The following is a 26,338-nucleotide window of genomic DNA, read 5'->3' on the forward strand; positions in this document are numbered from 1 at the left end:
CCTCAGGGTGTTACGAATCAGGTTGAAGAAGTATATCTGGTCGTTTTTTTCTGTGGATAAATAGGGATTCCCTGATTTTGGTGTAATGCCGGAACGAGTCGTCTCGTGCAATTGGAATTTTTCCATAATAGACTATAAAAAACAAAGCTTGCCCTGACACACCTTTCTCAAACTTTGCTATAATAGGGGGTTAGGGGTTTCCCCATGCCGAGGGCAAGCTTGACAGAAAAGAGGGACCATTGCTCAATAAACAGCTAGTAAGGGGTTGGGACATTTTACCCCTCATTCTCACTGACCCAAGCACTAGAGCACATAGCTCTGCCAACTGGGCGGTACAGTCACCTAATGTCTGCAACATCGGACTTGAATTCTCCATTCACCATGGTACCAGCCACGATTGCGCAGGCCACTGAATAAGAATGCTTAGATCCTATTGCCGGTTGCACCGAACTGTCAGTGTTAATGTACAATGGTAATCCTCAAGCGTGCGCATGAACATAGGAGCAGGATTAACAAACTCATACTGTAAGAACTCCTGAGTTTGCAATGAAAGGGCAAAGATAAATGTGACATCTGGAGATGTCAACGAAGTTGCCCATTGTATCCAATTAGGATATAAAACTTTAGAATTTGGTACACTGGCTTTCATCACTGCTTCAAATGCAGTATGAGGTGTAATAACCAACATGTGTTTTCCTTGTGACTGCGCTCTCTCTTTTAGAATCGCCATCTGTACAGCTGTCAAGACTTTCTCGACAGAAGAAAATCGCTTTTCAGCCGAAGCGTACAAGTGTGACTTGTAAGCGATAAGCACTGTGTCTCCTTCATTAAACGTCAAGTACGTGAAACCCGTGGCACCAGGCACAATTCTTATTACCAGGTTAGTGTGGTTATCATGAGTCAATAAGTACTTAGATTCAAGAAGATCAGACTGCAAAAATTGTAGAATAGCTGAATGTCCCGGCAGCCAGCATGACCTGGTAAAAGTTGGTTGTATCAAAGCATATAGAGGTTTGATACGCTGGGCATAATCGGGAATATAAGTACGCCCGAAATTAAAAAATCCCAGCAAGGATTGTAGTTTTTTCAGAGTTTTAGGAGACCATAAACATGCACATTTCTCCAGGAAGTGAGGTGCAAGACCTCTACCTTCATTGTTGAGCCCAGGAACAACACTGGGCTCAACAGTGAACTCCGCAATGTCTGACTTTGCAAAGATAAATTTATAACTGAAGTCCGCAAACAAAACTATGATGCGGTCAATGCGACACAGATGCGGCCATAATTCGTTGTCCATTAGATAAATATCATCAATGTACGAGTACCCATTAGGATCAATGCCATCTAACAAAGAGACGACACGTGCGGCAAAGACACCTGGGCTGTTTTTATAGCCCATGGCCAATCTTTTAAATTGTTTTTGTTTGCCGCCACAAGTGAACGCTGTCCATTGACTACTAACGGAGGACAGGTTATGACTAAAAAAGCCATTTGAAATGTCTCGAGTGATCTTAAATCTTTTTCACATCAGACTGTTAATGAGAGCTGAACTGTGGGTGTTCTGTACCGCACATGTACGACAACATGAATTTAAATGTCGATAATCCAAAACCAGAAAAGACAAGAATATGTCTACACACAATTAATTTCCAAAAACGTATATCAGGTCATAGGAGAAACACAAACTTATTGAGTTTGACCCGGTATATTTATTTATACTTGTCTATTTCGAGAAAAAAATTCATTCTTCTTTTGAAAGTTTCTCAAAAAAGAAAAAAACTGTACATTCAATACATTTAAATTCCAGCATCTAACTATTTACAAACAAAATATGTACAATTCATATACACAATTATCATACATTCCACAAAAAATTCACTATACAAACACAAACAATTGAAATTTTCAAAAAAGTTAATCTGAATTAATAAAGAATGAAGACACAAAGTCAAAAGGAAGGAGAATGTCCTAAAATAAGGATGACTTTTACAACCAGCCAGAGCTAGTTCAAATGCTTAGTGATATTGATTGCTCCCTCAGATGTGCCGACGCATTTCTAGTCCGAGGAAACCAGTTCCCAGACTGTCATCAGGGCTTTGTCACTTTTCTGTGTAAAATGCAGAAACACAATAAAGTTTTAATTATCTACCTTGAAGCCTCTATTCTTTCTGGTATTGCACTAAACAATCTAAAATATGTACCTGTGTGTAAATATTCACAATAATAATAATAATAATAATTTTGATGTAATTCAAAATGTGAACCTTTTCATGAATTTCATGCTTGAATTAACCTATAACACATTTGTATAGGTAGGTTCATCCGTCATGCCTGTTAACGTGAAAAGGTGTTGAGGGTATTGTGGACAGATACGAGCACTAATCAAGACTTTGGGCGCCATGTTGCGGGAATTCTGCTCATGCACAGAACTATGCGTAGGAAACCAGGACCTCAGTGTATTGTGGTGTACCAAAAATCCACCTCAGTGCCCAGAACCCCTATCCGACTAGCAACAGTGTCTCATTCATTCTCCGTACTACAGCGAAGCTACCAATGAACAAGCGACTTTGGGACCGCTCAGGAATAGTGGGAATCAAGAACACTCTTTTGGTTTTACTCTCATAAATGTCACAATGTGAGTAATCAGAGTCAATTTATAGTTTAAAATGTTTATTTCAACTACGTGATCTAAGATGCAGTATCTTTGCTAACATAAGTAAAAAGATGCATAAAATCAATACAATCAACATTGTTACAATTCCATAAAATACAAAGGGAGAAATCATATTATAATGATAGTGGAACCAGGTCTATAGCGCCTTGTGTACCACCCTCCCCTTGCTAGGAGCTAGGTATTATAATAATAGAAGTGCTCTAGGTTAAAACCGGGAAACCCCATACCTCCAAAGTCAGGTGAAGTGAATCACATCCCAGATCAGCACAGCTCTTTGTCGATTGAAAGGTTTTTTCCAAGTGCTAGTCTCATGCATGCAGTGCAATATTAAAAGCACCTGAGTTTCAAAAATGAGCAGCTGTGTTTGTGTTGTGTCTAGAGCGTGGGCCGATCAACCTGCATCAACAGCATACATTGTTATTTTAACATTCAACACTTTGTGCAGACTTGAGGTCGCAGTGTGAGTCTAGAGATGTGAAAAACAGACCGTTCTCATGTGAAGGAAAAGCAAGCTGTTGGTCTTTATAAAAACAGAGACATGCAGTGTCATGTGCAAAAACAGCAAAATGGCGTTTGAGCAACTAACTCACTTATGCTAATATAGCAATGTGTGCAGGCAGAATCGTATTCATCCCTACACTTTTACAAGTAGCATGAACAGGAACTCTTGGATGTTTTTCTTTGTAACTCTTCACCGCCAAATAAAAACCGCCAGTGTTTCTTTTCTTTTATTCCACATTGTGCTAGTCTCCCAGTGGATTTCCTGTTATATCACATTGTTTTTTTCAATGTGTACCGAAGTGAACAATCACTGGGAACAGACACTTTTATTATTCTACAAATCTTTGGTTTTTTTCTTTTCTTCTAGTCGAGTCTTCATTCATCTGGTATTTGAATATCCCACATAATTATACATATTTTTCCTGTAATTCCTTCATCTCACAATAACTGCACTCTTCTGCTCCTGTCAATGCCTCAGATGAGTCAAAATTATTGCTATTGTTATTAAGTTCTTTCTGAATTCACTGCATCCCTAGGATTATTTATAATGAAGGTGTGTGTTCGCTGAGGCTCTGTAGGATCAGAAATTGACAAAAGCTCGTCACACTTTTAGTGCAATTGTACGGTTTACCCCAGGTGTGTTCACAATTGACAAAATCACTTCTGACATTCATTGCAATGCTCTTTTTTACTCTGTGTATGTTAGTTGATGTATTTGTAGGTTTTATAAGTGACATAAGATATTCACACATTCACTGCACCTGAAAGGATTTTTCTCTGTGTGCATTAACTGATGAATCCTTAATGCGAAAGATTTCCTAAAGGGGTACTTCTACACTCACTACAGTTGTATGGTATTTACAGAGTGAGAGCAAGCTGATGTCTACATAGGCTTGATAATTGACTACATTTCTTCACACATTCATTGCACTTGAAGGCTTTTCTTCTGCGTGTGTTTGCTGATGCCTGTTTAGGATTGATAATGGACTTCAGCTTTTCAAGCATTCATGGCATTTAAAAGATTTGTTTCCCCTTTGTGAGCTCGCTGATGATTTCTTAATGCTGAAGAGTAAGTAAAACTACTGCCACATTCACTGCAATTGTATGGTTTTTCCCCTGTGTGTATTCGCTGATGTGTCCGGAGGTTTGATTGTACGCTAAAATTACTCCCGCATTCATTGCAATGGTAGGGTTTTTCCCCTGTGTGTTTTCTCTGATGTGTATGGAGGTTTGATTGTGACCTAAAACTACTTCCACATTCACTGCAATTGTATGGTTTTTCCCCAGTGTGTATTCGTTGATGTCTCCGGAGGTCTGTTAAGTGACTGAAGCTCTTTACACATTCACTGCACTGGTATGGTTTTTCCCCTGTGTGTATTCTCTGATGTGTGTGGAGCTGTGAAATGTGATTGAAGCTCTTTACACATTCCTTGCAATGGTATGGTTTTTCCCCTGTGTGGGTTCGCTGATGTATTTGGAGTTCTTGTAACCGACAGAAGCTCTTCACACATTCACTGCAATGGTATGGTTTTTCCCCTGTGTGTGTTCGCTGATGTGTGTGGAGGTTTGATAATTGACTGAAGCTCTTCACACATTCACTGCAATGGTATGGTTTTTCCCCTGTGTGCATTCTCTGATGTGTGCGGAGGTGGGATAATTGACTGAAGCTCTTCACACATTCCTTGCAATGATATGTTTTTTCCCCTGTGTGTGTTCGCTGATGTGTTTGGAGTTTTGCTAACGTACTGAAACTCTTCACACATTCACTGCAATAGTATGGTTTTCCCCCTGTGTGTAATCGCTGATGTGTGTGGAGCTGTGAAATTTGATTGAAGCTCTTTACACATTCCTTACAATGGTATGGTTTTTCCCCTGTGTGTATTCTATGATGTCTATGGAGGCTTGATAGTTGACTGAAGCTCTTCACACATTCACTGCAATGGTATGGTTTTTCCCCTGTGTGTGTTCGCTGATGTGTTTGGAGGTCTGCTAACCGACAGAAGCTCTTCACACATTCACTGCAATGGTATGGTTTTTCCCCTGTGTGTATTCTCTGATGTGTGTGGAGGTTTGAAATTTGACTGAAGCTCTTTACACATTCCTTGCAATGGTATGGTTTTTCCCCTGTGTGTGTTCGCTGATGTGTTTGGAGGTCAGTTAACAGACTGAAGCTCTTTATACATTCATTGCAATGGTATGGTTTTTCCCCTGTTTGTATTCGCTGATGCTCTTTTATGGTTTCTAATTGGCTAAAGTTCTTGACATATTCAGTGGAATTGCACGATTTTTCTCCTGACCGTGTTTCCTGAAGGGTCAGCATAGTTAATAAACCACTTGCGTTATTTTCACATTCCCTGTATGTGTGTGATATTTCCGATTTAACAATAAAATACAAGACTCACTAAATACCTGCCACATTCATAATATCAGTAAGGCTTCCTTGTGGGTGATTGCATCTTTAGAATGGATAATGGCTTCACATGCTTGCGGGTAAAGCTTAATCTTTGTTCCGGTAGGTGTAAATTGGGACAATACTCTGTACTTCAGAGAGCAGATCTCCGCTTTCCTTTAGCCTTCAGTTGTTAGGCTCCACTTCGTTGTGCTTTTCCCTGGTGCCTGTGGTTTGGCTAGAAAGAGTTTGCAATACACCTAGAGCACTGAATGCTGGTCTGTTACTAGTTTTGATAGTGAAGCACTGCTCTAGCCATATCATGATGGTGAAGTGACTCGTAATGTGTACAGCTACTCCAAAGAGTGTCCCGGGGCAAAGCACAGGTCTGAAAAGAAAGTAAATCCGGTTGTTTCAAACATGGACAAAAAGCCAAGTTTCCAACATTTTTTAAACATTATCACGATACTAACAGCTCAAAGCTGAAGAGGGAGTTTGTTCCAAGCTATGGATCCCAAATAGACACTAGACCTTCCTCCAACTCTCATACCGGCCTCATGATCAAAGCTGATCTGCAGGTGGTTTATCAGTTTTGTTGTCTTGGTTTTGTTGAGGTCATTTCTTTGTCTTGGGGTGTCGAGGTGCAGAGCTCAGACTCGTATTCACTGAATTGCCTTTGACTGCTTCTTCCTGGATCTGTCCTCTGCCTCTGATTTCACTGATGTTTTTGGAGCTCCTTATTTTTGATAATTTTTGCAGGTTTGATGTGTTATCTTCATTATTCATAATCACTCCATGCATTTAAGACTTATTTTCTGTTGGATGTAAAGAAATGCAATATTACTAAATGCAAACGTAAAGAATGTGAATACACAATATTTAACCAGCTGTAGAAGACATCTCTTCTCTACCATATTTGAAATTTAGTAAGGAACATTTTACCATACATGGATATTTCATTAAAACTGTGGTTGAACATGTCACATTGTATTTACTTCTGAAAAGGCAGTGATTTACCATTATTCACCGAGTAACTTACTAAAGAAAGGGCAGTCACAGAGCACTCGTGCTACAGGTACAGTTTTAGGTAGATGTACATGGACAAGATTTCAATTAAACAGAACAGATTGTGGAAAAAGAGAGGAATCAGGAAGCGCTGCCGTTAATTCAGTTTCAGGAAGTATCTACCAAAGGTGGCTCTTTAGGAAGTGTATAACAAAGGTAACTCTGCAGGAAATATTTAACCAAGGTAACTCTTCAGGAAGTATATAACAAAGGTAACTCTTTAGGAAGTGTATAACAAAGGTAACTCTTCAGGAAGTATACATGACAAAGGTAGCTCTTTAGGAAGTATACATGACAAAGGTAACTCCAGACACCTTTTTCCACAATGCTTTCCTGTTCATACTGGATCAGCTCAAATGTCAACTCCTGCCTTTACCTGGCAGCTTATTAATTGTCTTTCTATAAGTGCGACGGTCCTCATGATCGCCGTACTCGCGGTTGTGGTCCAACTGCCACCATCCAGGCGGACTGTCCGCTGTATTATGAGTGTGGTGGTGAGAAACACCCCGAATATGTTGGCAGTGCCGATGCCGACATCGCCGATCATATTACGGTCTGCATATCCACCGTCCTTTTCCCTGGCGGGGACCCCGCCGTGAAAAGGATAAAGGACATGCAGGTAAGGGGGCCCTCACAGGGCCCCGGCCGATTCTGCTCCTGGGGTTGCATGCGGGGGGCACATGTTGTGCCACCCCATGGAATTGCGCCCTTGTTCCTGCACAGTGTGGCATGCATGACATGGTCCAGGAACGTGCTGCAGGCACTCTTAAGGTGGTTATATGCTGTTTAGGTTCTCCAATGAGCCTAATACAGCCGCCGCGATACCGCTGCTGCACCGCCCACCCACCCTGGATTGAGGTCATAATCCGGCGGCGGGCTCTCAATGGGCTTGGCAGTCTGCCTGGTACCTCCGCTGTGGTAGTCCCATTGGAAGACCGCCACACTCGTAATAAGCCCCTAAGTCCCCTTCAACACATTTACAGCCCTCCTGGCTCAAGCATTTCTGGATCCTAGTAACCTAGAAGATTGGAGCATTATCCTGAGTTGAGGTGGATTTTCTATCAGCGTAATATATATCCATCTCCCTTAAACTAGTGCCTGATTCTGAACTGAATGACAACTTACAAAAGTGAGGTGCAGATTTATGAGTTCTGGCGCATCTCTGCAAATCAGCAGGGATGCGCCAGAACTGATGTGTCACGCAATTCCCTCCTTGCTGCACCACTAAATGCGGCGCACCATGGTGCAAGGAAGGGCAGATGCGTGACGCATCTTGTGGTGTACGGGCGGCGCATTGCTGGAGTAGCGTCGCAAGTGCGACGCAACTCCTGCAATGTACAGAGGCCACCCATACATAACGTGGTGCGTCACTCCTTACGCCTGCTTCAAGCAGGCGTAAGGATTTGACGCAGCAGCCTCGTAAAACTGACTCAGTGAAATCTTGTAGATTTCACTGCGTCAGTTTTACGGGGCTTTCCTATGAGGGAACGCCCACCCTGCGACAGAACGCCCACATGAAACCTGACGCAGGTTCCATGTGTCGCAGGGCTTTACAAAGTGACGCATCTGCCTAGATGCGTCACGTTGTAAATAGGTCGTAGGGATGCGCCACGTTTCTGTGCCGTTGCGTGACACAACGGCGGTGTAAACGTGGTGCAAGTCTGACATAAATCTGCCCCTAAGACTTTAGTTCTTCCTAAACTAGTTTGTAATATCTTAATATGTATGTCCACATCTCTTCCTTGACTCCACCAGTGGAATACTGTAAATGTGATGTCATTTAGAATGTTATCATTGGATTCATCACAGTTGGTCTTGGGGTGAGCACCTAGCCAGGCGCTCCTGGTGGGGCTTTCATCCTCTCTGTAACTGCATGTAACTTATGCTAATAAATCTACCTGAAATCTACCTTCAGTCTGAACCCAAGTTACTACATTTATTCTGGCGACAAGTTGGTCTTAAGAACCTGCATCTACCTACTTCAATTGGATACATCTGGATCTACCTATCTGCACTGCTGTGAACCAACTGTCAAGTAATCAGCCCCACCAGTGACCTCAGCACCGGTCGCCCTCATCGTTCTTCAATTTGGTTCCTGTCAACAAGACACTCTACAACCATAACTACAGCAGTGAATTTGGCAAAGGTAAAATAAAAGTCCCTTTTCATTAATTTCGAACTTTCTGAAAGAAATTAATAGAAGCTTTCAAAGCCATGACTAACCCCAAAGCACTAGAAGAAATGTGTGCAGACTTCACCTGTTAAGGGTTAAGTTAAGATCCTGTTGTATTTCAATCAGCAGCTCCTTCCAGGGTTTTTTTAAAAATTGAATGAGGGGTATTAGAATGGGCCCGACTTTATGTTGCGCACACAGATTTGGCAAACAAACATTAAATCATGTAATTTATTATTCAACGATATAAGTCATTTAATCCTTATAGAGAATCTTTAACTGAAATATCAAGCATCAAACAGATGTGTGCATATTAATATTTGTTTTTGTTTTTCAACATTTACAAGATATTTGACTTATTGTTGTCTGTCTGTCTGAAGGCCAGGATGCTACTTTGTGACTCAACAGGGCCTTGGTAGAGCGGGAGGAGGTGTCTGATGTCCACAGGTGAAGTCTCAATTCTCCATTCCCATATTTCTTTTATCCAGGTTTACCTCATTCCATGTGCTTCAGCTCCCTAATCCCCTCGGTCTGTGTACTCACTCGACAGGGTTCATTGTTAGCTGTGGCAGGGTACACACTTGAAGCATGCACACAGCAGATGTATGATAATGGCCTGATAGTGAAGAGGCCATGGTTGGCAGTACGGAGCTCACAAGCTTCATTTCAGAAGCTCACCTGGGAGGTCCTAACTGAGGAGGTGAACACTTTTTTTGGGCTGTCTGTGTCCAGTTTATCAACGCTCAGGGTTTAGTTTCAAGTCAAGAGATAGTGCAGGATTAGAATAATTGTAATGTCATACATTCCAACAAATGCCTTTACCACGTATGCCTTTACCACGAAACACCTTTACCACACAAGTCTTTACCATGCATATGCCTTGACCACGTAACACCTTTACCATGCAAGTCTTTACCATGCATATGCCTTAACCACGCATAATGATTTACAACAATGGCCCCGCGATAAACTACCTCAAAACTACTTCATTCAAAGGACGATCATCCGCACTCTCACTCTGTGTCCCACGAAGACGACACACCATTGTCCAAGCACTCACTACTGTTTTATTAATTCTATAATGCAGCAACACTCAACACACAATGCCTACGCGCTTCGACTCACGCCTTCAACCGTGCAACCCAGTGTACGACAACCACAGTGTTTTTAAAACAAACATCACTACACATTTAAGGTCTCCAACGCGGCTGTCCTCTAATCATCTATAAACAGGTTACGACATTTGGAATGAGTGTCGTCTCTCTGAGCAAAACCAATTTGACGTGTGAACGTCTTGAAGAATATATTCAAACTTCAAAAAATCATGATTTCCATCGTAATTTATTCCATGTTTCTTCACAGGAAATTGTATGTATCATGTAGCTGATTGCTAGTTTAACATCCTTAAATTTCCCAAGATTTTCAAAAAGACCATTGAGAGTTCACCCAATGCATTTCGGACTTTTAAAGTCCTTCGTCAGGGGTAGTCTGAAAATAATGTAGAAAAAATATATGTAGGATCTTTTCAAGTGTCTGTTGCATTCATAAAAGTACTTAATTAGGTAAGTAGATCCAGTAGACGTTGGTATTCTTAAGTAGGTATTTATTGGTTAAAGTTGGTAATAAGGAAGGTAAGAAGGAGGCCCCACCGGGAGCAGCATCCAGCTGCTCAGCCCACTCAATCAAACTGACTACACATTCAAACCATGCACACAGGAACATTCTAATGACATCACACACACAGGCTGAGCAGCAGGGAAAGAGATGATCAGGATATAACACATCTCCCTCTTTTAAAACAATGAAAACAAAAAAGAGAAAGTGAAACTAAATACAGTATGTCCTGATGATGACAAAATCAGGATTTCAAATAAGTAGTCAATATAAGAAAATGAATGACTGTAAATAATATCATGAAATAGCAATATATCATAACATAACAATTGTTGCATAAAAGATGAAGAAAGGACTAATATCTTTTCGCACAAAACCAGAGAGGAATCACATAACAACCAACCATCCCCCATCTCAAACAAAAACCCAAAATATCACCAAACATGGCAGTTGGCCAGACTGTCACGAAAAGCAATAATAAGGGAATCAAACTAGACAAAATGGCGTCACAATAGAATAACAAATTTAGGACGTAGGAGTTACCACGCTATCCAAAACACACTTAAATAAGGTATAAAGAACAAAGCGCATAACACCTAGTGCATGGGGTACATGGCTACCTAACGATTCTCTATAACTGAACACCTCTAACTGAATAGAGCACTTGCGTGGTTCAGGAAAATAAAACATGAATAAACAGAAATGAGGACTCAACCTCATATAATTTGATCTCAAACAAATGGAGCACCTCAAACCATGAGCACTTATGTGGCTCCGCAACAAATCCAAAAATACACACTAGCATTGAACTCCTCAAAGTTCAACAAAATACATACTAGCATTGAACTCCTCAAAGTTCAAGAAAATACACACTAGCATTGAACTCCTCAAAGTTCAAGAAAATACACACCAACATTGAACTCCTCAAAGTTCAGCAATAAATGTAGACTCTGCACGACTAATCGCAGTAAAGTGTGAACTCCTCTATTTAAAATAGAGCACTATTAAATAAGTGGTTCATCAAAAATCAGCATCAATGAATATCAACAACTTAATGAACACCTCAAATTAATTGAGCACAAATGTGGTTCATTTCCATAAATAAATTCTAACATTGCCACAACTCAGCATAGTAAAACCTGACCATTAAAATCGACCTCATAAGCAAACAGTATAAATAAATTAATTCATCAATCTCAGCACATAACAGTTCCATGTAGTAAAAGTAGATAAGTAAATCACTCAGAACACAAATAAACTAATTCATCAATTTCAGCACATAACAGATCCATAAATCACTCAGAACACAACATGTACATCAATATATATATAAATAGCGACTGATGAAAAATAAGAAACTAAAATAATAAAAGTAGTCACCGTTGTCATGCTAGACGTTGTGAATTGTGAGACTTGAATAAATAAACAGTACCTTGTCTCTTGAAATATAAACGAAAAACATCCCAGAGAGTTGCAGGGTATAAAAACAACATAGCGTGCCAGTCGCTGTGACACGATGATCAACACGATGGCAGACACCCAGAAAGGAAAAGCTTTATGTCAGAAACGCTGTAGGAATGAAAACGCTCGATCCAGGACGACATCAGCGCATTAAGTGTCTTTCACATTGGAAAACGCCTGATAAATGACGACAGCACGCAGAAAACATCACGCTGTCATGTCTTCGCCTGAGGGCTCACGGCAAAAATGTGCTTGAAGAAAGCCGGTGACTCATAGGCTGACATCACGGAAGTGAAGGCGGTGACTCATAGGCTGACATCACGGAAGTAGAACGCGAGGAGAGCTCACTTCGCCAACTCCTCGAAACCCTCCGAAGACGTCATCAAACTGATTGAAGAAGGGAAAGGGCAAGGATCGCTGCAGACCAACTGACAACTCAACCGTCATCCCCAAACAGGACGGTGAGTGTCAGAGTTTTACATGAAAATGCTCCGTTAAGTTGAGCGCGCTGGCACCCAATTATCCCTTAAACACTGCTCGCAGCTTGTACACCATATTTGCAGGCAATGAGTTGACAAGACAGCTTTCTTTCCTTAAAAACGCCGCTCATTTGTTTCGCTACAATCCACTTGAAATAGGGCAGTTATCTGTTTATTTTATCTTCAAAGGTTTTAGACAAAATGAAAGCAGCCGCTTCAGACAAATTGCTGAAAGGTTCACATCTTTGCCCTTGAAATATAAATAGTCATTTTAAATTGCTGAAAGGTTCACATCTTTGCCCTTGAAATATAAATAGTCATTTTAAGTTGGGCTCTGAACATCGCAGCACGAAAGATAAATACATTTTCCACTGTTTCACTCTGACGCCAGTCATAACTTGAAATTTTGACGCTCTTGTAAATAAATCTGCCATTATAAAATTCAAATAAGCTACACAAAGTCCAACGCTTGAAACATACCTTTATATATGTTTCCTGTAGGCTGTCAGATGTGACATGACACCGGTGGGGCATCAAAAGCGTTGCTTGTCTTCTTTTAAAAGCTTTACTTCTCCTCTCTGTAGTTCCATGTTTCAAATGTAATTTCTGCACACGTAGTTCTTTCTCGCTCGTCGCCATTGTTGCATTCAAAAAAGTACTTAATTAGGTAAGTAGATCCAGTAGACGTTGGTATTCTTAAGTAGGTATTTATTGGTTAAAGTTGGTAATAAGGAAGGTAAGAAGGAGGCCCCACCGGGAGCAGCATCCAGCTGCTCAGCCCACTCAATAAAACTGACTACACATTCAAACCATGCACACAGGAACATTCCAATGACATCACACACCCAGGCTGAGCAGCAGGGAAAGAGATGATCAGGATATAACAGTGTCACATTGCACAAACACATTTACAGAATAAAATAAATCACATGCTGCAAAATCATTACTGATTCAACCATAATTGTATCAAAAACCATAAGTAAAATTACACAAAACGAGTAGCATAAAACCAAAATATCAAGCACTATGAAGAGGAAGATAAGTTGATAGTCCCTAGAAATCCTGATCAGATATAAACCATGAATGTATCACGTTTACCCGAGGTGTAAGAAATGAATATTAGAAAGTGCAAGTAGCTCGAGGTTGGAATGAAAAACGAAAACATGATAGGCAGTGTACGAAAATCGTAATTACCAAGTGAGATAATGTGTCAAAGTAAAGTGTGTCGAAAATAGTACCAAGTTAAAGAAAGAGCGTGAGCCCAGATAAATCAAGCCGGATATACCGTGTGGAGAAGTGCGGTCGGTTAAAAGAATGTGCTAGCGGCGAGTGGACCAAACTTACTTGGAGGTTCAGAAACGAACAGCGTGTCAACGCCGTTCAGCTATCTTTGCACCAAAGCGTGTGTTCGTGAAAAAGAAATAGTGAAGGGGGAAAGTGAACTAGAAATGTAAACATAGAAAGAGGACACATATGGTGGTGGCCATCTTGTAACAGTGTATTTGGAAGATGAAAGGCAAATAGTGAAACTGAATGGATTAATACTGCCCAGTAATGTACCAGTAAATGAAAAAAGTAGATAAAATGTAGACAGTATGTACGAAACAGATATCAAGAAATACAGATAATTCATGACTTCATAGGTAACACAAAAATTCCATCCGATCAAGGTTTTGACGATTGCAGAAATTTTATCCAGTAATTTTCCCTTTGCAAGATAAAGTTAGTATTGTCTCTGTCATCGCGCTTAGGCACCACTTCAACGGCAGAAAATCGTAATTGACTGATGTTGTGTCTAAGTTCTTTAAAGTGAGCTGCTACAGAAGATTTAAGGTTTTGAGTCCTGATGTTGCTTTTGTGTTCATTAATACGTGTCTTTAACTTGCGAGAAGTTTTCCCTGTGTATATCAATCCACAAGGTCATTTGATGATGTACACCAGATTTTCGGTATCACATGTGGCATTGAGTTTGAAAATGTAAATTGATACTTGTATAGCGCACTACTCACCCGCAAGGGTCTCAAGGCGCTTGTACGAATACCGCTGTGGAACCCATCCTGGCTTTCCCTGTGAGGCGTCCACTCCCGGGCACCCCAAGGTGGATGCCAGGCATCTTTGGCGTTGGGGGGGCCGTTGTGGAGATTAAGCAAGCTATTGCCCAGAGTTGCAGAGTGGGACTCCATGATTGGAATAGGCACCGAGGCGGGGATTATTAGGTCCGTGGAATTTTGAGCCCAAGACCCGCCGAGGCAGGGAATTGAACCCTGGTCCTGGGCTAGACCTCTGCATCAGGGTCTCCACACTAATCATTGAGCCACACTTCTCCACTTTCAGCTTGATGTCGGTGCCTTTCATGGGGTGTTTCAAGATTGACCCTCTGATAAGGTTGTTACAATTTTGACAGTTAAAACAAGGTTGATTGCCTTTGTAGATGGTGGAGGTTACTTGTTTCGGTTTGGTGATAATTTCTTTTAGGTTGTGACCTCTTTTGTAGGCAAATAATGATGGACCTTGAAAAATGTGCTTGAAATCAGGTTCAGTACCTAGGATTGACCAATGTTTGAGTATAGATGTCTTATATGATCTCGGATTGACTGAATATTTCGATACAACCACAGGTCTTTTGCTGGTGTCTCTGATTTTAAAAGTCAATGCCTCCTGTCGACTCAATTTATCACAACGTTCTTTGGCATTTTTAAGTGTGGTTTGCGGATAACCTCTTTGTTCAAACCGTCTGATCATAGTGGTTGCCTGTTCTTCAAACTTGGTAGTTTCAGATACTATTCGTTTGCTGTGGTAGGTGGTATTTCAAAGCCGTCTGGTGAAAAGATTTGTAATGCAGAGTGTTATTCTTATCAGTGGATTTTCTGTGTAGGTCAGTTTCCAGATGATAGTTTCTTGGTTGACCTCATGGGTGAATTGAATGCGATCATTAATATGATTCAGTTGTAGTAGTGCATTGTTCAAAGATTCATGGTCTCCTTGCCACAAGACAAAGATGTCATCAATGTACCTTCAGAAAATCCTGGCATGTGTCTTCCAAGAATTGAGGTTCAGTATATTGTTTTCTTCAAAATATTTTATGAAGGCATTGGCGTAGACCGGCGCGGCACAGCTGCCCATAGAAGTACCGGACAACTGTACAAAGTGCTGACCCTCCCATTGGAAATAGCTTTGCTCTAATCATCTATTACAGGTTTTGTGATATACTTCTCCAATTCCCCTTGTAATTCCTCATTTCGCCCACATTTTCACACAGAAATGTTGGCAGTTTTCAGTGTTAAAGTATATATATGCTCTGCATTTCCAGATTTCATATTTACGTGGGGAAGATAACTGCTTTTACCGGCCCCATCCGAACTAAAGAGATTATACATAATAAGGGTTACACGCTGGCTGACCTCCAGACTGCCCTTGGGCTTGTCTTTATGGCTGCTCCACCTTCAAGTCTCTGTGGTTCGCAAGTAACCTTCCCCAACGGACAGGGCTCTTAACGCCTTAACATCTCAGCGGGATGGTGTACTTGCTTGCAGCACCTACAGGAGATCACCATATCTAATTAATTTGGCCAAACTTTATGACAAGGCCCAGAACACAAGCAAAGGTAATGCGCTGGGCAGCTTCCCCTACTTAGCTGTGTTCACATTCGGTCCTGTTAAGCAGTGCCATGCTCCCCGATGGAACTTCCTGCCACTAACGGGCTGATAATCATTTCCAACTCGAAAGCAGATGTATTTCACGAATAGAACAATATCCAACGAGTCTTTACTCTTTCATACAGCATCCCTCTCGCAAATAACATTTGTTCTCCAGCAAGGCTAGGTGACAGCAGTAGCCAGTGTGTCAGGGGCTCTAGTCCAAGAAAGAAATTCCCTCTTTGACCCATGTTAAACTGTGAAATACAGCAATAATTAGGAGTTCAGTGGGCCCTGGTGCCACTGCACCTGCTGCGCAATTGGAAGCTATGCCTCTAGTTTGAAAGTAGGAATGGAGGAAAAACAATCCGTGTTTGGGATAAATGTGATTGTGAATACATCGAAAATTGCGGGTGTGCTAATGTCATTTAATGTGTTTTTTAATTTGTAAGGCAGGCTTGGGGAATACCTAATTAAAAGAGGCTTTCTATCTTCTACGGCCGAAAAGGGTGTACCTACCAGAAATACACATACAAAGGTTTGCACAGGTCCACAAACACACACACAAAATATGAACACACAGATAAGAGTGGGCGTAGTTGGCGGAGTACCACTACACCGAATTCTGTGGAATTGATAAAAAACTCAGTGAATTCTGCTCCGCAACTCCATTCCGTCTCACCACAATTAAGAAAACAGAATCCTCACATACCCTTGGGAAAACGACAAGTAACATTATTACATGCTAAAATATATATAATCATCTCACAAAAGTGAAAACGAAAATACAGCAAGCAGTGAGAGAAGTGATGATTTTGGGGTCCAAGCAGAATCCTTGAACACAAATAGCACACAATGCTGAAATGATTTGGTGGTGGTCCCATCCTCCTAGGACCACCCTAAGCACAGGTATAGGCAAAAATACAATCCCAACCAAAGGCCCTGAAAAGCATTATGGGACGAAATTCTAAAGTGCAGTGAATATTATAGTATCCAATATCAAAACCCTCCTCAGGGGGCAGGCTCTCAGGCTCAGTTGAGAGCTAATACAATAATATTCACTAAACTCTAGAATCCTGCCCCTTAATGCCCCGCTTTCAGCAAGCAAGAGCATTTTTTTTCTGTTCTTGCTTGCTAGAAGTGGAACACAGTTTGCTGTGGCTTGGCTGGAGCGGTATAGCTCCCGCCAAGCCACAACAAACAGCTATGTCCCAGGGGTGGGCACCCCGGGAAATAGCAGGAGTCTGGCCTGGGGTGCCCAGGGCCATTATTGGCTGCAGGTTCTTCATATTTCCCCCAGGGCTGCAGAGGGGGCATATGTCCCCTGCAATACATTTAACAAAAAAGAGGTGGCAGTCCCTGGGGTTGCAGAGGGGTCTGTGTGGCCCCCACACATCAATTAAAATTAGAGCCCTTGAGTGGTGGTCCCTGGGTCTCCGGGAAGACCACGCTGGCCCCCCCTTCCAAATTGACAAAAGGCTCAGGGAGGTGGCAGGGGTTCTGTGTGGCCCCCGCATTATTTAAAATTAAATTCCTGAGAAGGTGGCAGCCCCCAGGGTGGAGGAAGGGGGGTCCGCGCAACCCACGCTTTGTGTAAAGAGAAAGCCCCACGGAGGTGGTGGACACCGGGGCAGGTGGGGAGTCAAGGAGCCTCCGGGGAGGTGATGGTTCCTGGGCAGTGGGGGAGGCTGTACAGGGCTCGACAAATCCACTCGGCCGCTCGCATTTGAGAGGGAGAATTGATTAGGATGAGCTATTTTCAGGTCCTACTCGCCCTTTCTGACGAGTAGGAAGACAAACTAAACTTTGTACTCTGTCTTTGAAAACGGAGCAGAAGTGACAAGATAACAAGATTTAAAGGCATTTTTATTGCTCACAAAGGGAATGAGCAATAAAGATGCCTTTAAATCTTATTATCTTGTCACTTTTGCTCTGTTTTCAGAGACGGAGGTGAAGTAGGTTACAGTCAGGTCGATGGGATTTCCCAAGGTACTAGACCTGCAGGACTAGTACAATTTTTCGGATTTTTCAAGCCCTGCTGTGCGAGCCTCCCCCACTTTCATTTTTAAAGAAGCCCCGGGTAGGTGATGGCCCCTGGGGCAATATTCAGCTTCATGGAGGGGACCTGTGTTCCCCTCACTCTATTATTTTTAGAAATGCCCTCAGGACCTGGCCCACCTGGGGCCAACACAGGAGACCACGCTTTGTTTAACAACAAAAAATTTGGCAGGGTCCACGGATCCTGCTGAAATTATTTTTTTTAATGCTTTTTAGGTCATGCGAGGTCCTTGTGGGACTCCCTTGAAGAGACCATGGGGGTCAGGGTGTTTCTACCCGACACCATTTTCTTTTTTTTAATGTTTTTTTCTGTGACTTGCATCAAGCAGAGTCACAAGATGGCTTCCAACACTTCCTGGTTTGAAGTGTTGGTAGCCAATCAGATCACAGTACGAGATTGGGAGGTGTTGGGGGTCCTCTGTGTCCCTAAGGTATTTCTTTAAATAACTCTGGAACTACTGTACATATTCAAAGAAATCACTAAAAGGCACTTCCCAGAATCAATATCCATTTTCCTGCCAAATCTGGTGTCATTCTGTTAAGCAGGTCAGGGCTGTAGCCATGTCTAAATTTCCTATGGAAATTAACACAGGGAAAAAGCGTTTTGGGACCCCCCCCTTTTTTCTAAGCCCCCGCTTGACAGATCACCCCGAAAAAAGACAGCAGCTAAAGTGAGTTGCAAACTACTTTTAAAAATTTCACGAGGATAAATGACACCAAAGTTATTGGCAAATGAAAAAACGTTCTTCCTATGTAAACTACATCCTAACTAGAACTACCTATTGGCAGCCGCCTGTAGGTGATATATACACACACACCTGATATATATACTTGGCATTTTGTTGTAAAGGCATGCAGGGAAAAGGCATGCGTGGTAAATGGTGCATTGTAAATGCTATTTCCCTCTATGTCCAGTTTATCAAGGCCTGGGGTTTAGTATCACATCAAGAGATAGCGCAGGATTAGACTAATTAAGACCCCAATTGGACTCATAGCGTCATGGTACTCAAAGGGACATGAACCTAAACTGAGTCAATGCCGTCTACGGAGTCCACTTCAATGGGCCTTTGCTACCAGTATCGTGAAAGCTCAGTAGCACTTACACTTCTTTTAGTGCTGAGGCACTTTTGGTATTTGGTTCACCACAGAACGAAAGGCCTGACTAGTCCAGTTGAAACTTCATCACCTTTGTACATTGACAGGGGTTCTTTTAAGAGCATAATAATGTGGTGGACGCCCACATTCGATTTTGATGGCAATCCACCAAATGTTTACAAAGGTGGAGTTTATTTCTGAAAAACACACTGGGAGTTTTTTCACGGGTAGTGAGGATCATTATTTTCTTTTATGTCCATCGCTACCAGGTTTTACCTGGAGGTGACTAAAAAAAACAAGCATTTGCAATGCAATAGGTCTCGCATTTTCAAGAGTTAGAGCTATGGGCATTGCAAATAGCAAAGTATTTTACCTAACTATAAAATGTGAGGTTTGTTTTTATTATGTGTTTTTAAAAATATTACATGTAAACTTGAGCGTATTTAAGGTAAAATAAAAAGTAAATGTTAAATGAAAATAGAATCAAAAGGTATTTAACTATTAAGCACATGTAAGAAAAGGAAAACAGTCAAAAGTGAACATATTATAATATGTTATCAGATGATGCTGTGCCAGTTACTTTGTCTTTAACGACCGCTGTTCTTCCTGTAAGATAGCATTTGTGACCGGGTGGTAGGCTTGAAAAGCTCTTTGAGGCGAGCCCGGCAGGATGAAACAAAAGCATGGCTGCTAACTTCAATATTAAGTGGTGTGTGCAGAAAAGGAAGGCGTGGCCGCTACTACGAAATAATGTGAAAAAGTGAATGAGAGGTGTGGCACACACAAGTCACCACATGTTAAACATACATACAATTGGTATATGCATGTATACATACTCAAATGTACATAATAAAATTAAACGAAAGAAAACATGTATGCACTCTACTAATCTATTATAGCATACCGGGAGGGCAAGGGTGATAAAGCGGGCAGTCCTGTTCAGAAAACTGCTGGCCGGTGACTGCCTGCCTGCATTCTTCTGTGTACCTGCTTCTACCTGGGTGTGAGGTGCCTGTTCTGCAGCACTACACACACACATCTGTGTTGCACTGTTTATTCCGCGTTCAACATTACGTCGTTTGCGTTTTACTGGTATTATGACCTTCTCTCCTGCACAACACTTCTTTTAGCAAACAAAATCCTAGGTGAGAGAAAGGGAGCAGGAGAGCAAGCCCTCTCACAGGGGCAGGGGAAGTAAACAAAAGAAGACAAACATCTGCACCCAATACACTTGCTGCGTCCTCAGTAGGCACATAATATGGTGTTACTTTCACTATTAGATTAGTTTTATACCAGTTTTGAACTGCACAGTGTTCTTCCCTTTTAAGGCGCTGCCTCGCATCTAAATCAGTCCTAAATCAGTTTTTTTTAAAACTGCATCGTTTTGCACATATCTTATAAAAATGTTTGTTCTGCATATGTACTGTGTACCAGCAGTAGAGGGCAGGAGGGCAGGATACCAACATGTAGCTTTCGCGGTAAACTGGAAGCAACCGGCAGCGGCGTGAGGAAGGAGCTACAATCCTAACCATGCCACACCACAACACGCAGCGACAAATAGAATGCTGTCCGTTCACAAGCTGGTAAATGGAAGCAGCTGACGTATGCACATGTCCTGTCCGGGCGCGTGCACATCTCCTGTACCCCTTCCAAAAAGAAATTGACGACAATAGATCTCGCCAAGTGAGCAGCAAATGCGCTGCATCGCTAGGCGAGACCTAAAAAGGACAGTACATCACCCACCCTAAATAAGGTGGGCAGTGTAATGCCCCTCCTTTGATGACACCTACTCTGTTGGCTGTCAGAGGAAGCTTGAAACCCTTAAGGTCTGCCATCCAGGCAGTTTATTCGTTTGTGTTTGCAAAGGATTACCCTAACTCTAAATCAGGTCATAAAAGTCTAGGGGACTGTGCTCTTGTTTGGATAACACCCAGGATTCCAGCCCGGCCCCTGCACGGGCACAGTTCTTTTAGCCTTCCGGGAGGAGCTTCAAATGAGTCAAGATGATGACCTCCAGGCCGGCCTCAACCTTCTAGATCCGACGGCCACTTTAGAAACTGTTGAACAATTACTTCTCGTTTTGAATGTCCTTCGGTGGGAGGCACCAAGGGCAGCTCTACAATCGTTCTGCTTCTTCCGCGAGGGTGTTCCAACACTGTTGTTCTTCTGCCTGCTTGTTCTACTGCTACTGCTCTGGCAATATTTTATGGAGGAACCCAAAGGATATGATAGCTCATCCTTTCTCTTTAAACCAGATGTGGCACCACTGAGGGGTTAGTTCACTCCTTTGGTCTGAAAGTATTATCCTTTGCTGATGACACACAGCTGTTCCTTAGGCTAAACAGGAATTCTGACAATTCCATCAGCCGTCTGAGGGTGTGCTTGACAGTCATTTACTTCCTGATGACTATCAAATGTATAAATATGAATAGAGTTAACACAGAAGTTCTTCTTATTGCTAGAGGACTCTCAACAGGAAAGCCAGAGCTTTGTCCCACACCAGTTGAGCCTGAATAGGTTAAAAACATTGGAAGTACATTTAACAGCGATGTCTGATTTCTTCCTCAAATTCAAAAACGTTTGGTCTTCTTGAGTTTTACAACAGGATTACTGGAATGATTCAACAAAACTACTACCCAATCCTAAAAGAGCTGAGGGGGTAAGAGCTTCTTTTTCTCTCTTGGCAGGACTACCTACCTCAACTTGTGGAAGGCTGCACGGGGAAGACAGCTACATTTTCAGAATATGCTGGCAAGGATAGAGTTAGGGTGCAGAACTATCATCATGTCCTATCACTGCCTCCTTGATGAAAAACAGATCAACTTTAAACTCCTCTGTCTCAATCATCAGACGTCTTACAAAGTACAAAGGTGGTCCAACCTCCTGGCCTGACGTGTTAGCGCCCGCACACTACTCCTACACGACTTCTAAGACCCATCGCCTGGGTCCTAAATGATATTCCTCACTTCCAGAGGGCTGGCTGGGGGTGGAGGATCTTCAGTGATATGAGGTTTCAACTATTGTCCTCTCTTACAGAGGGTTGGATGAGGGTGAAGGACCTTCAGTGACCTGAGGCCTCACCTATTGTCCTCGCTTACCGAGGGCTGGATAGGGGTGAAGGACCTTCGGTGATATGAGGTTTCAACTATTGTCCTCTCTTACAGAGGGTTGGATGAGGGTGAAGGACCTTCAGTGACCTGAGGCCTCACCTATTGTCCTCGCTTACCGAGGGCTGGATAGGGGTGAAGGACCTTCAGTGACCTGAGGCCTCACCTATTGTCCTCGCTTACAGAGGGTTGGATGAGGGTGAAGGACCTTCAGTGATATGAGGTTTCAACTATTGTACTTGCTTCCAGAGGGCTGGATGAGGGTGGGGTGGAGGACCTTCAGTGACCTGAGGCCTCACCTATTGTCCTTGCTTACAGAGGGCTGGATGGGGTGGAGGACCTTCAGTGACCTGAGGCCTCACCTATTGTTCTCGCTTACAGAGGGCTGGATGGGGTGGAGGACCTTCAGTGATCTGAGGCCTCACCTATTGTCCTCGTTTACAGAGGGTTGGATGGGGGTGGAGGACCTTCAGTGATATGAAGTTTCACCTATTGTCCTCTCTTACAGAGGGTTGGATGAGGGTGAAGGACCTTCAGTGACCTGAGGCCTCACCTATTGTCCTCGCTTACAGAGGGTTGGATGAGGGTGAAGAACCTTCAGTGAGCTGGTGTATCACCTATTGCCCTCGCTTACAGAGGTCTGGATGAGGGTGGAGGACTGTCAGTGAACTGAGGCTTCACCTATTGTCCTCCCTTCCAAGAGGCTGGATGGGGATTGAGGACCTTGAGGCATCACCTATTGTCCTCGCTTCCAGAGGGCTGGATACAGGTGGAGGACCTTCAGTGACCTGAGGCCTCACCTATTGTCCTCGCTTACAGAGGCCTGGATGGGGTGGAGGACCTTCAGTGACCTGAGGCCTCACCTATTGTCCTTGCTTACAGTGGGCTGGATGGGGTGGAGGACCTTCAGTGACCTGAGGCCTCACCTATTGTCCTCGCTTACAGAGGGTTGGATGGGGGTGGAGGACCTTCAGTGATATGAGGTTTCACCTATTGTCCTCGCTTCCAGAGGGCTGGATGAGGGTGAAGGACCTTCAGTGACCTGAGGCCTCACCTATTGTCCTCGCTTACAGAGGGCTGGATAGGGGTGAAGGACCTTCAGTGATATGAGGTTGCAACTATTGTCCTCTCTTACAGAGGGTTGGATGAGGGTGAAGGACCTTCAGTGACCTGAGGCCTCACCTATTGTCCTCGCTTACAGAGGGTTGGATGAGGGTGAAGGACCTTCAGTGATATGAGGTTTCAACTATTGTCCTCGCTTCCAGAGGGTTGGATGAGGGTGAAGGACCTTCAGTGATATGAGGTTTCAACTATTGTCCTCGCTTCCAGAGGGCTGGATGAGGGTGGAGGACCTTCATTGACCTGAGGCATCACCTATTGTCCTCGCTTCCAGAGGGTTGGATGAGGGTGAAGGACCTTCAGTGATATGAGGTTTCAACTATTGTCCTCGCTTCCAGAGGGCTGGATGAGGGTGGAGGACCTTCATTGACCTGAGGCATCACCTATTGTCCTCGCTTCCAGAGGGCTGGATGAGGGTGGAGGACCTTCAGTGACCTGAGGCCTCACCTATTGTCCTCGCTTACAGAGGGTTGGATGGGGCTGGAGGACCTTCAGTGATATGAGGTTTCACCTATTGTCCTCGCTTCCAGAGGGTTGGATGAGGGTTGAGGACCTTCAGTGACCTGAGGCCTCACCTATTGTCCTTGCTTACAGAGGGTTGGATGGGGCTGGAGGACCTTCAGTGATATGAGGTTTCACCTATTGTCCTCGCTTCCAGAGGGCTGGACGAGAGTGAAGGACCTTCAGTGATATGAGGTTTCAACTATTGACCTCGCTTCCAGAGGGCTGGATGGGGGTGAAGGACCTTCAGTGATATGAGGTTTCAACTATTGTCCTCGCTTCCAGAGGGCTGGATGGGGGTGAAGGACCTTCAGTGATATGAGGTTTCAACTATTGTCCTCGCTTCCAGAGGGCTGGATGAGGGTGAAGGACCTTCAGTGAACTGAGGCATCACCTATTGTCCTTGCTTCCAGAAAGCTGGATGGGGGTGAAGGATCTTCAGTGATATGAGGTTTCAACTATTGTCCTCGCTTCCAGAGGGCTGGATGGGGGTGAAGGACCTTCAGTGATATGAGGTTTCAACTATTGTCCTCGCTTACAGAGGGTTGGATGAGGGTGAAGGACCTTCAGGTATCACAAACTGAATTTCTTCTTTTTGTCCCTCGACTCAACCCTTCCCTCAGTAAAGTCATAGTGGCTTCAGGAACGACTTGACAACATACTTATTCTGCTGATGTGATGTTCTGTTAGCTTGTACTTTGTCTGCCTGTTTTAATTCTATCAGTCTATTCCTGGTTCCCCCAGTGCTATGATCACTGTGTCAAACTTACGCTCTGCTGGTAACGTGTTACTACAGCTCCCGGGCCCTGGATCAAGTTGGTTGTTGCTTTGGTGACGGTGGCCAGCTGGGCTTGAAGGATCGTGTGGTTTGTGGGTCTCTCACTGCTTTGAGGCCACCGCCAGCAAGGACCTCTGTCAGCGGTGCCTTGTGCAGATCTTCCTTCCAGGCAGTTCAAAGGTCGGGTGAGGTACAACTGGCCTAGGTCAACTTCTTTATTGTAATTCTACTGGTCAAGCCACAGGGCTCAAGCTGTGAGATGAAGGACAATCTGGATTTTCTAAGCTCCGTGGAAAATTGAGACAGTTCTACCGCATCCACCACATACTGCAAGACTCCAAGAGCTGAAGCTAGAAATACAATTCCAAGGATGAATTCAACCACTCTTTCTGAACATCCTCTTGAAAATGGCAACTAGTGAACATACTGACTGTACCAGCACAGTGCAGAGAGCTTTTCAAGAACCTCGAGGTACATTTATTTTCTCTATCTGTTGTAACAGAAGATTTTGATCCTTGGTAACATCAAAGCTCTTTGGCCAAGGTCATACATTTTGCAACAAGAATCAAATTAATCCTGCCCAGACATACACCCTCAAGTCAATATTGCATGAAGCTTGGCAATCTTAGTCCTCAGCAAACCCTCTGCAAATTGCTGAAATTTTCTTAGACCTCCTGGATAGCTGTGCCAACACAAAGACCAACTAAACACCCTCCAGGAGCTACCAATCGATCTACCAGCACTTGGTAGTCCAATCGAGACTCCAATCTTTAAAGCCATCTACCAGCATCCAGACTCAAATCTTTCAACGTTCTCTGTTACCATCTTTGGAACTGCCTGACTCTGGGATTCGTGGAAGCTCCAGGCTCAAAGTTAGTTCGTAAAATCCCAATAGACTGGAAGACAAGAACAAATAATGACACACTGCACAGAACTCTGTATTATTCAACCATTTTTTCATAACATGTACCATTGTCTTACTTCTGTTTTTTCAACATGGACGTTTTGCTGTGTTTATCAAAAACAGCTCCGTTATTTAAAACCTCACTTACCAGTTTGTTTTGCATCATACCTACCTAGCTGTTACTATGTTGGACTTGGCTCTTTTCCACCAAAATGTTTCGCTTTTCGCCCCCCTAATTTAAGGATGTCTCCCCCATGGTAAAGGTGACTGTATAGGCCATGTGTGGTGTGAGACGCCATGTTAATGTGATAATGTGATACAATGGTATACACGTATTTTCCCCCCATTGTGTAAAAGGTACCCTGATGAAATGTCTCATTTAAGATGGATGCCATTGCTGTGCGTTGTGCCACCTGACCGCAGTAGGTTAGCAGGCTAGTTGTTAGGTACCCAGCCATCCCTGCTTTTGGAGGGAAAGCCTGGCACCCAGGGTGCTCTACTCCTCCCCCTGAGCCAATTTAAAGCAGTTTGCCTGAGAATTCTAGAAGGTTCTGCCATTGTCTGGTAGGTAGGGTGAGGGGGTTATAAATAAGGGGAATGTGCCACCCTGTGCAGAGACAGAGCTGGGACAGGAACGTGAGAGGACCTGCTGCCAGGGGAGACCGCCACTTGGGCCTGTGTGCTGGACCCTGCAACCACCTATCACCCCTCTACTGTCCCCAGTGCTAGTGGAAGCCCCACTTCAGGAGCTCAGGCTGCTGTTTAGGAGGAGGGCCACGCTGCAG

General features: G+C 43.2%; 1 protein-coding gene across 1 annotated transcript in view; it reads right to left on the reverse strand.

Annotated features, from left to right (window-relative positions):
- Positions 1-4,010: 4,010 nt before the first annotated feature.
- LOC147668258 (uncharacterized) overlaps positions 4,011-26,338 on the reverse strand; it is a 33,983-nt gene continuing 11,655 nt past the window's right edge. The window contains exon 2 of the mRNA XM_086948660.1: positions 4,011-6,379. Coding sequence (XP_086804786.1) covers positions 4,173-5,495 — 1,323 coding nt within the window. The 5' untranslated portion in view covers positions 5,496-6,379 and the 3' untranslated portion in view covers positions 4,011-4,172. The remainder of the gene's footprint in view (positions 6,380-26,338) is intronic.

Source organism: Lissotriton vulgaris, unplaced genomic scaffold, assembly GCF_964263255.1.
Source record: "Lissotriton vulgaris unplaced genomic scaffold, aLisVul1.2 SCAFFOLD_1748, whole genome shotgun sequence".
Taxonomy (NCBI): Eukaryota; Metazoa; Chordata; class Amphibia; order Caudata; family Salamandridae; genus Lissotriton; species Lissotriton vulgaris.